The sequence below is a fragment of the Cucurbita pepo genome, chromosome LG05, assembly GCF_002806865.2.
Source record: "Cucurbita pepo subsp. pepo cultivar mu-cu-16 chromosome LG05, ASM280686v2, whole genome shotgun sequence".
Classification (NCBI taxonomy): Eukaryota; Viridiplantae; Streptophyta; class Magnoliopsida; order Cucurbitales; family Cucurbitaceae; genus Cucurbita; species Cucurbita pepo.
Genome location: NC_036642.1, coordinates 10,403,693 through 10,419,009, shown reverse-complemented (window position 1 = coordinate 10,419,009; position 15,317 = coordinate 10,403,693). Strand labels below are relative to the sequence as shown.

The window sequence follows — 15,317 nt, the reverse complement described above, 5'->3', positions numbered from 1 at the left end:
ATATATATATATATATATATATATATATATATATATATATATATATATATATATATATATATATTTGGTTGTTTGACAATGTCCACATGAATAACTTAATGTTTAGTTGCGTTAGCATTTGAAATTGCACCAAAGTTTGTTTGGAATAATCTATAAATACCAACTTATAATGAAAAATCATGTAAAATTTGAATATAATAAAATGGGAAGGCCTGTTCTTGCCTCCCATGACGGCGGCCTTGAAGGTGTCGCCGTCGTCAGCTCCGGCGGCTTCTTTGTACTTTCCGCCATCTTTATGTCAATATCTTTCATATTAATGATCGTTTTTGCTGGTATGAACTCCGATGATTCTCAAAAGAAAGCTGACGTGGCAGCTGGAGGCGGAGATTGTGGCTGTGCTGCCTGTTCTGGCTGTGTCGACTGCTACGGCAGCGGTGGTTGTGACGGCTTTGGCGGAGGCTGTTTTTAGTTATTGTGCTTATTTTGATTCATGTAATGGTTACCAAATAAAAGGCAATGTTATGCAATGTTCTTATAGTTTCAATGATTTTAGACCGATTCGGTTCGTTTCCAAATCAGTTCTTGTGAGATCCCACCTCGATTGGGAAGGACAACGAAACACCCTTTATAAGCATGTGAAAACCTTCCTCTAACAGACGTGTTTTAAAAACCTTGAGGGGAAGCCGTAAGTGAAAGCTCAAAAAGGACAATATCTGTTAGCGGTGGGCTTGAATCGTTACAGTTCTACTCAATTCAATCCGGTTCAATTCGTTTTCGGTCTAGTTTAGTGCATTCTAAGTTAGTTTTCCTTCTATTTCAGCTCGTTCATGGGGTTCTCGAGTTGTTTTGAGTAGGTCAATTCATTTCGATTCAATGTTGGGATATAGAGCATGCTGACTATTGATAATAAATATCTAGTAGAGATATATGGTAGATATTCATATATAGTAAAGCGAAACCATATACGTACCCATTTTCTGTGTGCTATCTCGGTGTACATATCTCAAGTCATCAATATAAGCCTTTAGCCAATATTTCTCATTACATTTTATCTCTCCTGTTTTCTATGTTCATCTAGATCGAGTGTGTGTTCTTGTGCGATCCTAACATTCAACTCGTTTTCGGTCGAGTTTACTGCATTCTAAGTTGGTTTTCCTTCTATTTTATAGCTCGTTCATGGGTTTTTCTCGTTGTTTTGAGTAGGTCAGCTCGTTGAAAGATCTTAAAATTTTACCAAAACAAGATTATTACAAAATTGCATTTTGAAACATCGAAAATGGAAGATGAAGAAATATTAATGTAAAATTTTTGCATTAAGAAAAAAAAAAATGAAGATGAGAGGACACAAGTACTTACAAGATCTCACTCCTATGCCTTATAATTTTGCATGGTCAGATCCTAAGTACTCAGCCCATGATGTTTGTTTACAATCTTCATCTTCATGTTGTCTTGGTGAAGAGCTAGACAGTGATAGAGAAAGTACTGTATTGATCTCTTCTTCTTTCTTATCCTCATCGTTCATCGCCATCCCGACACCATCTTCGAAGCTATTGCGTAAACTCAACCGTAGCTGCAAATTCCAAACACGAAATCTTATTAACATAATGTTCGAAGTTAAGCTGTAACGGCCTAAATCTACCGCTAGCAGATATTGTCCTCTTTAGGCTTACCCTTTCGGGCTTTAAAATGCGTCTAATAGGGAAAGGTTTCCACACCCTTGTAAAGGGTATTTCGTTCTCCTCTCCAACCAAGGTGGGATATCACAATCCACCCCTTCAGGGGGCCAACGTTCTCGCTAGCACTTGTTCCTTTCTCTAATCGATGTGGGACCCCGTTAAATCCACCCCTTTTGGGGTCCAGTGTCCTTACTGGCACACTGCCTCGTGTCTACTCCCTTCGGGGAACAGTCTTGGCACACAGTCTGGTGTTTGGCTCTGATACCATTTGTAACGACTCAAATTCACCGTTAGCAGATATTGTCCTATTTGGGCTCTCACTTTCGGGCATTCCCTCAAGGCTTTAAAACATGTCTACTAGGGAAAGGTGTCCACACGCTTATAAAGGGTATTTCGTTCTCCTCCCAACCAATGTGAGATATCACAAGTGCTTGAAACGTGAGCTCGAGATGACTTTTAAACACAATTTTAAGCCAAACACACTCAAAGAAACAAACTTACATCGGTCGAGGGACGGTTGGGCTCCATAGGGACGTGGGAGGAGGGCGTTGGAGGGTGAAGAAGATCGTGATCGAAGCTTCCGAGTTTGTTGGAGGGTCGAAAGTGATCTTTTTGGGTAGTAACATTGTTGTTGTTGTTATTGATGCGAAAATGGTGTGGAGAAATGAGCTCATGGGGTGGCCATTTCTTGTCCTCAAGGAAGCGGCTTGGCCTAATGGGTGTGGTTCTTGATATTGCATTAGCCACTTCATAGATATGAGAGGTCATCAAGTTGGTACCCATTTGAAAGGGAGGTGGCCTCTCGTTACATAACTTCTCCATCTTTGAATTGTCTGTTCTCCATGGATTAGCACTTGGCCTCATTGCCAATGGATCCATTGCTTCCCATTCTCCAAACCTAACATTTTAATTTGACACACAAAATACTCGATTAGGGTTTTTTTCTCGTCGCAATCCTTCCACAAAAATTTGAATTTGATCGTAACAGTCTCTCCAGCTCAAGAGTTTGACCGTCTCGACACGTACAGCTTAACAGTGAACATTTTCATTAAGATATGCACGGTTTTAAAAGAAAGTGAGTTCATAACAAAGATATTTATTTAACCGGTTGAGACATATATATTATATATTTGCTTATAAAATATTATTGAATTTATTAAGATGTTTAATATTTTTAATTGAAATTATATCGAAAAATGGAAATCATAATAATTTTTTAAAAAATATATAAAAATATGAGAAAAATTCTTTGTTAGGAATCCGATCCTGCCAAAGATTTCAGTCTAAATCTTCAGAAAAATAGATAGAAAATTTCACAGAGATAAGAATTGAAATAAGAGGTAGGGACGGGAACAGAGAAGGCTTCTCCATCTCGACAGACATCTCTAGCTCGAAAACGTCCGATTAGAGAGAGTATGTTAACGTTTAACGGGTTAATGAAAATTACCTGGAAGGGTTAGGGGTTAGGAGATGGGGTCTGAAGTGTCCATGGTGATGGTGATGGTGATTCAATCTTTGGTACATTTGCACAATGTGATTTCTACCAAACATTGTCTGAGACAAAACTGCAGATTATAATAACATATCAAAATCATTGTTCATAAAAATTCAGTAATTTAGAACCAAACAAAAAAAAAAAAACATATTATTAAAACATATTTTTCCACGAAAACCTAAGAGAATCCCAGCTAGCTAGCTGGCCACTGATTAGAAACTCTTACCTTGTCCAGACTCATCCAGCTTCTTACTTCGATACATCTGCATTCACAAACCCAACATTTAAATCCATAATAATAATAATAAGTGCTATCAATATTCATCGACTCTCGAAAAAAAAGTAGAACGGGACCTATTATAGGATGTATAATGCATTCAGACGATGATCTGTAATACTTAATAGTTCAAAATTTCTACCCCGAGCACATGTAATGGGAATATCGACAGTCAAGTAAAATTCAATCCACGAAATAATTTGATTTATAAATAACATCGTCGTAGTAAAGGGAGAAAGAGGTCATAAGCGTCTATACGGTCAAAACGATATACGTGCATGGATACCTGCAAATGACTCTTTACATGGGCAATGCTGAGCCCTCTTACATTCATCAACTGAAGAACCAACTTAGGAGTTGCTCCTGAAAATTATCCATTCAATTTCACCGAATCAGCTCGACGTTTTATCGTTTTCCGATAAAAAAACTCGAAAATAAAAACGGGTTTGATAACAATTTAGTTTTTTTAGTTCGACAAACATAATTTTCAAAAAATCAAATATTTATCAAACGGGTTGAAAGCATCTGTTTAAATAGGTCAAGAACTCGAACTCGATCTTACGTTCTTGTCCGCCGAGTCGTTCAACGGCGTTTACGAAGGCAAGATGAAGATCAGGAGTCCAACGAAGCCTAGGCATTTTGGACCTTGAATATTTTCTAACACCGCCACTTCTTCTCTGATCCTCTTCTTCTTTCTCCTCCTCCAAGCTTCCATTGTTGCTGCTCGAGTTCTCTTCATCAATGGCTGTGGCTTCCTCGTTCAAATCAAACCCATTTATCATCATTACTTTCACTTTCTCTTCAGATTTTCCTGAAAAAAAAAAAAAAAAATTCAAACTAGAATTTCTTTAAATCTCTAAGAACATAGAACCCTAGAAACAACTAGCTAACATGAAACTTTTGAAACCAAATTTAAGGTTCAAAAAACGATCAAAACAACAAAAAAGATCAAATTTTGAAACAAACCCAGATGAGATTTTCATGATTTCTCTAAAGATTCGTCCATCAAAAGATCCACCGACAACAAAAAAGTAAAAAAATTAAGCTATGAAAAGATGAACTTGAAGAGATCCAAATGAAAGAAACTCACCAGCTGATGGATACAGATTGAGACACCCTTTAATGTCTTTGAATCATATTGGTTAGAGAGAGAAGAATTGGAAATGTTGAATGAAAGTTGTGGGTAGAGAGAGTGACAAACAAATACCAAAATATTCTAAGGGTATCTGATTCAATTGATATAAATAAATTTTTGAGGACAAAAGAGCTCAGAGGAAGACAATGGTCGGATGCCCAACTTGATTGATTATAAGCTTTTATTTTTACAATTTAAGTTGTTGTTGTCAAAATTTGGCGTAATGATATGAACTTCTATAAATTATTAATTTTTTTGGAAATAAAAAAATAAAAAAATTGGAGTGTCAAAAATCATGTGATCTCTAAAGCCTTTGTTTGTTTTGTTACTTCGATTGTTCGTTCTCCTTTGACAGCTTGTCTTTCTCTTTGTCTTTGTCTCGTGATAATGTTTAATAGTTGACCTCTGCAACTACAACACTCTCCCATCTGTTTTTGTCTTTAAACATCCAATTTTTATTACTCTCTTTCTTCTACCTCATTCGTTCGTGTAAAAATTCTCGTAGATAGTCCCTACGGTAAGGACGTTTTATTGGAATTTTTAGATCATAAAGATTAAATTGTAACTTTGTTAAAGTTGTTGGGACTAAATTTGCAGTATGGACGACTTTCGAGGTTAGTCTTATCAATATTGTAACGCGCTTTTAGAATTTTTTTTTATAAAGATTTTAATATGTAGTTGTGATGAATTTAAATGGTGTGTTTTCGTTAATTAAAAAGGTATTGACGTTGATGTAGAAATCTAGGTGAAGGGTGTGCACGTGCTTTAGCGGTAAATTTATTTAGTTGATATAGAGATAACTTGAATATGAAAAACTGCATGTACTGACGTGGTTTTTGCCACGTACATTCCTGTACTTCATTAGAGTCTTAAGTGATGCATTCATATAAAACTTAGTTTAGTGTTGTCAGTGTTTCTCTTTGGATTAGATCATTCTCGAACCATTCTAGTATGTGAAGGTCAAGTCAGCCGTGGATCAACCTGACTCTCCAAAGTATGGTTTCCTAGGCTCATTTGGGCACCAGGGTTTGATCCATTGGACTCGAGCCCTAGTTAAACCTCGTCAAGAAAATTCACACGCTTCCCTCTGCTCAGTCTTCAATGGAGACAAAAGTTTCGGTGTAGTATTAAAAATAATAACCCGCATGGGTCTCGAGTTAAAATTCAAACCCAATAATATTAAAAATATAAAATTTATCCTAAGTTATCCATGAAGATGAAGATGAAAAAAAAAAAAAAAAAAAAACTATGTAATAAAATATGTATGTTTGATTTCTTTTCCTGTCCAAGAATTTACTTTCCAAAGCATCTTCTAAAGAATTTCAATATTTTGTCTTCACACAACATTGCATAAAGACCACTCCCTATTTGTTTATTATTATTTATAAGAAAGAAAAAAAATGCTGTCTGAAGATAAATAAATAAATAAATAATATTTCCTATTAAAGGATTAGGTTTAGCTACAAGAGACCTAATTTTGACTTGGATTTTTGTGAGCTTAATTATAAATTTAAATATTTTATTTTATTTTATTTTTCCAATAATATTAAAAATATAGATATTAATTGATATAAATTGTTAGGGGGAGAGGTGGGCGTTTTGTATTTAGTTCATTAATGAAAGACAAATATTCATAGAATTAAATTATGAGAAAAGGAATTGGGAGTCGTGTGGGTGAATAAAACAAGGAATAATTTCATAATTTCATGATCTCTAATAAATATTTAAAACAGATTAACAATGTTAATTAAGATTAATTACTAATTGGGTGATTAATTAAGGCATCAGAGTTGACATTTTTCTTCATTTTTGGTAGTAATTCAGTACAGTTTCCAAGCGACAAAGGAATCTTTTTTGAGAATCAAACCCTAAGCTTATCAGTTTTGGCAATATCTATATATACATAATATATATATATATATATACACACACTTCCAACTTGGAATTAAGATTATACAGAGTGAAGATTTGAATGATTTTGTTCTAAATACTTAGCTGGATCTATAACCCTTAATTATATAATTAACTAATTATTAATCTAATCAAGGCTCGATCATAATATCCCATATTGCCCATGCATATACATATAATTGATGTTTAAAACTATTAGTTTGTTCCTATGTAAACCTGCCAAGACTCGGTTAGTGATTTGTCATTCATCATTTTCCTTCTAAATCAAGAACAAAGATGGGACGTACCTTTGATCAAGAGTCGAAATTCGAATCCCCACCTCAATATTGTTGAACTAAACAAAAGAAGGAGAGAACTTAAAATTATAGAACAAAATAATAACGATAATAAAAGAACGAGAGTGAGACGTACTTATACAAATAATTTGTAATTTAAACTAATAATTGGGATATTAAATGGAAATGAATTATTATTGAAGACACTAATTAAATGGGGTAATAATTTTGTGTGGAATAATATCTGATTTAAGGATGATTATTGATAGGGCATAATTTTGAAGAGAGAGTGTGTGTAAGATGTATAAAAAAGGAATCTAATTTGTGAGCATTGGCAAAAGAGCCGCCGCAAACAATGCCATTTTGTGAGATCTCAACACACAGAGAGTGTGTCAGTGGCTTTGTATTTTAGAATGTCAGTGTTGGAGATCACATGTCCATGTTTTATGGAAGAGAAGGATCAATTAGCTTCCTCCTCACCCCCTTTTTTACCAATTATATCTCACCAAAACTAAACCCCTAACCTCTCCAATTTCACCCCTTTTTTCTTTTTCTAGTTCTCGGTTTAAGATCTAATTCTCGATTCTCTTTCTAGTTGGTAATGATTGGGAGAGGAATTCCACACCGACTAATTAAGAGGCTAAACATAGATTTATAAGTAAGGATTACATCTACGTTGGTATGAGGCCTGAAAAACCAATAGCAAAGAGCACTAATGGAGGAACTACTACAACTATGCTAACAAAACCTCCCGAGATCTAGCTTATACAAATTAGTATTGGGTGTGCGTGCAGAGTGAAATCAGACTCTATTTTTTCCCAACAGCTTTGTAGAAAGTAATTACTAGAAAAAACTGTTCTCTTTTTGTGGCCAACTTAAAAGTTCACATGAACTTGTCTCGTTATAGACTATAGAAGACACCAAACACATGAAGGAAGCAATCTTTCCAGGCCAAACTGATCATCCAGAAATGATTTCTAGCTTTACTAGCATTGTAATGAGTTCCATGTGCATTCTAAGAAGGAAAGGACCACAAATGAGAAGGCCAATAAATCTCAACAATAGGATTAGCAATCTAGTTGAAAGGCTATAGCCTAGTTGCATCTTAGTTTTTTACCTGCTGAAAGCAACGGTGTGAATAAACCCACATGACACCCCTGAAGCCAACTTTTCCACCAGAAAATTTCTAATACCTACGAGAGTGTCATATTCTATTGGTCTACACAATGATTTTGCCAGTGTAAATATTTATATATTTTTTTCATACACATGGATCTCACATCGTTCTTAAAAATATGATAGCGTGACAGATAATAAATGAGTTACCTAGAAATTCTCCTCCTCCACCCAAAAACATAATCCATTCCTGCATAAATATATCATCAAACAAAGTGAGGTAGATAAATGAAAATGGTCAATTAGGTGCAATGCAACATATGTGCAAGCCAAATATATCCAGCTAAGTCGAGTCAATATCGCTATTTTTAATGACTATGAACAGTCCATATACCGGAATTTCGCTCAATCATTCATAGTTAGAAGATGCAGTTTTCAAATGCATGCTACAGCTAAAACAGGAATACTGATCAAGTTCTAATCACAGGTCCCTTGTACAGCCCTCTCCGGATCACTAAGTTGTCGGGAGGTTGATATTCCTCTAACCATGTCAGTTCAGAAACTGAAACTCCATCTCCATCCAATTCAAGATCACCTAAATCCAGTAAGAAGTGTGTAAGCAACACCAAGAATTAAGAGAGATGGTATTACAAGTTGTGGATTATAAATCACAAATGAAATTACCAGGAAGATCCTTCCTATGAGACTTCCGGAAATAAGTACAGTGCCGTCCATGTTCTGATGAATAAGGGGGAGAAAGGATGTCAAAAATAGCACAAGGTGTGATGGCCTTGAAGCTATGGATATTGCCTCCACTTGTAGGATATAGAATAGTGGTTGGAGTAGGTGCCGTCATTTCTGTATCTTTTACAAGCGTTGCAGGTCGAGCTGTGAGGACACCAATTAAAGTTAGCATATAAATCTAAAAATGGAAATCAAACAATTAAGAGCATCTACCTCGAGAGTAATGGAACAGGGAGTTGCAAAAATTGACCCTAAACAATAAAGTTAATAGAAGCAAAGTTTCTAGTCTTATCATCTTTGCTCCAGCAAACAATCTTATATCTTTATATAATCATCTAGTATCAAGCGTGAAAGTTCATCCACTAAATTTAGTTTTCAGAAATATGGGCCCCTAGTTTGGATCCAAGTAAAACCATTGAGTATATATCAATACCAATAAGTTTTACATGACTTTTAAGGCATTCCAGTAAGTCTTGGTCANAAAAAAAAAAAAAAAAAAAAAAAAAAAAAAAAAAAAAAAAAAAAAAAAAAAAAAAGAACCAAAAAGCTTTTCTTAGCACCCACTATTGATGGCATCGTTGCTGGGAATGTGTTAATTTGATTTATATAATTGTTTTAACTCTTAATTTGACTAGTTTTCAATTTATTTTAGATGTTTCAATGGGTTTTGAACTCTCTTTTCAGTACTTAATAGAATTCCACTCACTTTTATCTATTAAAATTTGGCTTTGTACATCTGTCCTGCATTAGCATACATAAATCAGGCTGAATAAATGGCGCAGGTTTGAAATGTAAAAATTAGGGAAAAATGAATTAATATCCCTAAATTTTAGTGGCTGCATCAATAAAAATCTTAAAGTAAAAATTGTATCAATATAATCGATAAGTGTATCACTTATTCAAATGTTAGTTTATACATGTGCAAAATTAGAACTACATCCATTAAACTTTTAAACTTTTATAAGTGGATCTATTTAAAACTCTATTTCAAATAATTGACAATTATCAAATGGGAGTCTAGATTAAGTCTACACAGACAGGTCTCAATTGATTCATTTATGACAATTTACAAGTTTAATTCATAGAATTATAAGTTTGCACACATGTAAATCAACATTTTATGAATAGAATCGGACAGGGGTATAAATTGATATATTATTAAAGTTAAAGTCTATATTGACACAATTACTATTTTAGAGTTTTTTTATTGATACAACCTTGAAGTTAAGGGGTATGTGGAAGCTGGCCGAGATCATACCCGAGCCTTCCACTTAATCGAAATCCACGAACAATTAAGTTAGGCCCCCATTTTATCGAGAAAATTGAGAGAAAGCTTTCAGCATGGGGATCCTACTTTATCTCCTAGGGAGTTAGACTTACTCTTCTCCAAGCCACACTCACCGATCTCCCAATTTATTACCTCTCAATCTTTTAACATGCCTCGAAAGATAGTTAATGAGGTGGAAAGACCTTTCGGAATTTTCTATGGTAGGGGTCGGCCTCTGGATCCAGAATCCATCTCGTGAGATAGGATAAAATTCTTCTCCCCTTGAATAAAGGTGCTCTTAGCCTTCATTCATTGAAAGATAAAAATAGAGCGCTCCTTCCAAAATGAACTTGACAATACAATAATGAAAAAAGGTACTCTTTGAAAGAAACTTAATAATGGTAAATATGGTGCTACAATCCACTTGGAATGGTCTTCATTAAACACTTCAAAGGTTCCTTGGAAAATTATTATCAAACGCCAAGCCTTTGTTATTAGTAGACTGGGGGAGGTGGTGCATCAACACCTTTATGGACAGCCCCCTGGTTAACCAATACTCCCTTGGCTTCACAATTCCCCCTCTTATATAGGCTGACTAGGTCACTGTCAAGGAGGTATGGAACTCACTATTATTTCACTGGGATCTTAAACTTGATCAGAATTTGAAGGATGAAGAAGCCTCTGAATGGGCGTAGCGAGAAGATTCATGGATTTGGTTGTCTAGCGCAAACAGTATTTTCATCAGCAAATCTCTCACGTCTGACAATTCCAGTGAATACTGGAATCATCTTTGGCTAGAGCTATTTGGAGGCACTGGTACCCAAAAAAATATTAAATTTCTCTTATGGGAATTTCTCATTCCACCATCAATACCAAAGACCTTGTAACAACCCACTCCTAGGATTTGGATTAGGATTCGAAATCCAGATTCAGCACCTGATGGCCCCAACATTCCCCTACATCCCCAACAACATGGTCAGTTACCTACTTCTCGCTTCTAAGAGTGAAGACTATCCCCATAGCCAACATAGGTCCTTTTAACATGCTTCGTCCTCACTCACATGCATCTCACTTTGGCACCTGATGGCCCTGACATTCCCCTGCATCCCTTGCGATATGGTCAATTACCTACTTCTCGCTTCTAAGAGTGAACACTATCCTCACAGACCAACATAGGTCCTTTCAACATGCTTTGTCCTCACTCACATGTCTCGTAGGAAAATTTCCAAGAGGTCACCTAACATAGAATTGCTCAAAGCAAAACACGATTAACCATGAAGTTCCTATGATTGAGCCATCAAAAAGGAAGATGCACCTTATTGGTATAGGTAGTAACTTTCATTTCCTTTAAACCTTTCTTAGTCATCCTATTCTCAGGACCACTTTCATTTGGATGTGGTCTCAGTTCATTCATGTAACCCCTTATTCGCGTGTCACATGCCCACGAGTTTTTGCCTTGGTTCATCCTTGAACCACATCTTACTAGGAAAGTATCACTCTGATGACATTTGTAACGACCCATGCCTAGGATTTAGATCAACATTCGAAATCCAAATTTGGCACTTGATGGCCCCAACATTCCCCTGCATCCCCTACATCCCCTACGACATGGTTACATTACCTACTTCTCCCTTCTTAAGAGTGAAGACTATCTCCACAGACAAACACGAGTCCTGTTAGTATGTTTTGTCCTCACTCACATGCATTCTAGGAAAATTCCGATGAGGTCACCCAACATAGCTAATAGAATTGCTCAAAGTAAAGTACGCTTAACTATGAAGTTCCAATGATTGAGCCACTGAAAAGGAAGATGCACCTTGTTGGTATTGGTAGTAACTTTCATTTCATTGTTGGTATTGTTGGTATTGGTACTCCTCCAAAAATGTATGCCTTATGAGCCATCTCCCCCAGCTGTGCTCTTTGTGTAAAGCTAATGAAGAAACTCAAAATCACTTGTTCACTAAATATTGGAGCATAATTCTTAGTTCCTTTGGATGGATAACGGTTCTTCCGATGGATTGAGAGATCTCCTCAATCACGTCCATGTGGTCCATCCCTTCAAAGAAGCCAAAGCTACTCTTTGGATGAACGTGTCTTGGGCTTGTTTTTAGGGATTTTTGGGGAAATAAATCAAAGTATATTCTTCGATAAGGAAGTTCATCCGAATGTTTTCTTTGATTTTGTTTGTTATTATCCTATCTGAAGTTCATCTGGATGTTTTCTTTGATTTTGTTTGTTATTATCCTATCTCTTGGTGTAAATTGTCTAACATCTTTGCTTCATATAGTTACGCTTCCTTTTTAATCAACTAGAAATGTTTTTCGTAGTTCTCCTGGATTTTTCATCCCTTTTGTAATTTTATACATCAATGAAATGAAATTGTTTCTTATCCAAGTAAAAAAGTGAAGGCATGTTTTCCCTTATCAAAAAAAAGAAAGGTACGACTATGCTAAAAGAGTATACTTCATGAATTGGTTAATACAAGGGAGAATTAATGGTAACTTCCATTTACGCTTATTCTCTAGGCATGTGTATATAGAATAAGGAAATTGACAAAATCAAAGCCAGGATGGGATGACAATAAGTAATAGTAACAAACCTTCGGAAATATCATCAAGTCCTGGAAAATCAAACCAGTCATATGACTTGACGTGTAAGGAACCATAAATTAGTTTGCTCAACACCGTCATTCCAGGATGATTATGAAAAGGTATGATAGAAGTTGGAGGCATACAGAAAATACCTATCTGCAAAAGAGTTCATAATAGGAATTTCACTTAGTCCTTACCATCCAAGAATAAGTCTAGTTGTTTTCCAATAGAAAAAGTCTTTAATAAATAAGTAATTATCAAGGATTTTACTTCCCAATGATAAAATGATTGGAAAATAGATGCTTACGGAGAAGCTATCACACTCATGCAAATGCAAGTATTTAATTGGTGGCAATGGTTGCCGTCTCCCATTACGTTCCTGCACAGGTTCCTGCCAATTACGAACGACTTGCGCCTCCTGTTCAAGACCTACATCAGAGGGCTTGACTTTTTCTGCAATCAAATGGTCTATGATTAAATGTGCAAAACTAACAGCAAAATAGGCAATTGATGGGCACCTAACGCATGATGCAACTTTCAAAGAAAATGAATTTTAGAAATATATTTACCATGTTGTGAAGATGAAAACAAAGATAGTATCACTGAACTTCTCTCTCTNTTTTTTTTTTTTTTTTTTTTTTTTTTTTTTTTTTTGGGGTTTACTCCACTAACATATCTAATGTGTTACATTAACCCTCCTCACTACGACCCATAAAGTAAATCACATGAACCATAAATAGCAGCATTGTATTTCCGATATCACTTCAAGCCATTAATGAGATTACTCGAACAAATGTATTTCAAGCTATGCTTGTAAGTAATTTCATTTTAAGCCTAAACCAAAGTACTTAACCAAACAGTAGGTGTGTTGCATGCCCCATGTACGATGCATGGCTTTCAGAATCACCATAATACTAACAAGTTAAAACTCCTAAAACCAGGAAATGCAGAATTTCACTTGCCTCAATGGGACTCGATCCACTACTCGAAGTAAATGTAAGCCAATTGGACTTGTGGTCATGCTAACACTATCTAAAATTAACCAATTCATGAAGTAATTGTAGAACCTGTTCATTAAAAACTCTACAGCCTGAATTCTGATTATCCTATAATAGTTATATCACTGAAGGGTTCCAAAGACAGTGATAAAAAGTAAAATCCATTCCATGAAACATCCTAATTAAAATCTTGATTGGTCAAATAAGATGAGACAGAAGGATTAGTTCAAAATTGGATGTAAACTGAAATCATATCATACCTAACATGGCACGAACTTTTTCGAGGGCTTCTTCCGACACGGGTCCATTAGGAGACAACGCAGATTTACAAGTATTATAGAGTCTCTGTATGTAATATGGCATGACGCAAAGACGATACCAACTTAACTGAGAGGACTGAAGCCCGAAGCCAGTAAGCTGATAACGTCTTTACAAGACGTTTATCAACTATAATGATGATAAAAACTATAACAGGATGGTAACTCGAACTTATTCTGCATACGTAGCCAACAGCAATAGATCTGCATGGNAAAAAAAAAAAAAAAAAAAAAAAAAAAAAAAATCGGCTAAGTTCGAAATAGAAATACCAGCTCAAGAGCATAACAAGAGTTATTAAAACCACAACCATCCACAGTACTTCTTCCACGCGTAAAGGAACAATAAAGTTCGTCAAGTAGATCATCAACTTTAGAAACAGGATAATCAAATTGAGTTATTCACTGCATCAATTATCACTATCGCAGCTAGGATAGTGCAAGAAAAACTAAAGAATTAGGAAACTAAACACCGTGGTTCTTCGTTTTCCGGAAATCAATAAATCATATCCTAAGCACGAACCAGATGTCTCGAGTACTCCATCATATTTCAAGAACCAATACAAGTGCGATATAAAGAAAGAACAGTGGAAAACAGTAAACATCTTGCCATATGAACAATTAGAAAACCTCATCAAGGAGGAAAACCAAATTCTGATGAAGTAGAGAGCAATTAAACGAACTAGAAAATGTGAAATTCAGTCGCTAGGTATAAGAACAAGAATCGAAGAGAAAGACGGATTAAAGAGCACAGTAGTAGTATAATTTCGAGCATCATAAACTTACAGAACCATAATCTGAAAAGGCCAGCCAAGGGAGCGAGGAAAGCGAAGGAGAATAGTGAGGAAGAGATTTAGAAAGTGAAAAAAGAAGGAAGTCGTCGGAGGATTTGGTACCTGAGGAGCTGCACCGAGCTGAGAGATCGCACCCAAGCTTAGAATCAGAAGAAGGAAGACGACGGAATGGCTTTATATTACGTCATTAATACCATTCCTTTTTCATTATTTTTTATTTTTTTGCCTGGACTCAATTTTTATAAGATATATTTTTAAAATTAATGTTAATTAAATATATAAAAATAAATAAAATATATTTTACATTTATTAAAAATAAAAATTTAAACAAATTTGATGTTGGTTTCGATTCATTATTTAAATTAAAAAAGATTTATAACCAAAACAATTAATTTTATTTTAGAGAATGTCCGCTCGATTCCACCCTCAAATATTTTTAATTTATAAATAGTTTTAAGTTCAAAAATAAAATTTATTAAATAGATTTTAAAATTCTAATTATTGTCGATACTAATTATAAATTCATTTTAAGAGTTAATTAATTCAATTTTAAGTATATTTTTAAATGGTTTTAATTTATGCATAAATTTTCAAAATGTCCATTTTAGTCATTTGTTAAAGAGTGAGTGTTGTTTTACTAAATTTTCAATTATATTTTATTCTATTGGTTACATATTACACTCAATAATTTATTTAAAGTCATTTTTATTTTATATTTAAATAT

The 15,317-nt window shown here is 34.9% G+C and overlaps 2 protein-coding genes across 3 annotated transcripts; both read right to left on the bottom strand.

The window, feature by feature from the left end:
- Positions 1-1,375: 1,375 nt before the first annotated feature.
- Positions 1,376-4,661, bottom strand: LOC111795167. The gene is made up of 7 exons (XM_023677443.1): positions 4,539-4,661; positions 4,011-4,259; positions 3,735-3,811; positions 3,398-3,434; positions 3,124-3,241; positions 2,178-2,574; positions 1,376-1,570 (listed from the first exon to the last, which is right to left on the bottom strand). Exons 2-7 carry the CDS (start codon positions 4,231-4,233, stop codon positions 1,376-1,378), a joined length of 1,047 nt encoding a protein of 348 aa, XP_023533211.1. The 5' UTR covers positions 4,234-4,259; positions 4,539-4,661.
- Positions 4,662-8,106: 3,445 nt separating this feature from the next.
- On the bottom strand, positions 8,107-14,010 carry LOC111796081 (plant cysteine oxidase 5-like). Of its 2 annotated transcripts, XR_002815285.1 has the most exons (6): positions 13,746-14,010; positions 12,795-12,940; positions 12,496-12,643; positions 8,570-8,773; positions 8,280-8,480; positions 8,107-8,135 (listed from the first exon to the last, which is right to left on the bottom strand). XR_002815285.1 is itself a non-coding variant. In XM_023678768.1 (5 exons), the coding sequence occupies exons 1-5, from the start codon at positions 13,846-13,848 to the stop codon at positions 8,356-8,358; spliced, it is 726 nt and encodes a 241-aa protein (XP_023534536.1). In that variant the 5' UTR covers positions 13,849-14,010; the 3' UTR covers positions 8,147-8,355. The 2 variants fall into 2 exon arrangements, 1 of the variants encoding a protein (XP_023534536.1); XM_023678768.1 differs by lacking the exon at positions 8,107-8,135 and having other exon boundaries at positions 8,147-8,480.
- Between the last annotated feature and the right edge of the window lie 1,307 nt (positions 14,011-15,317).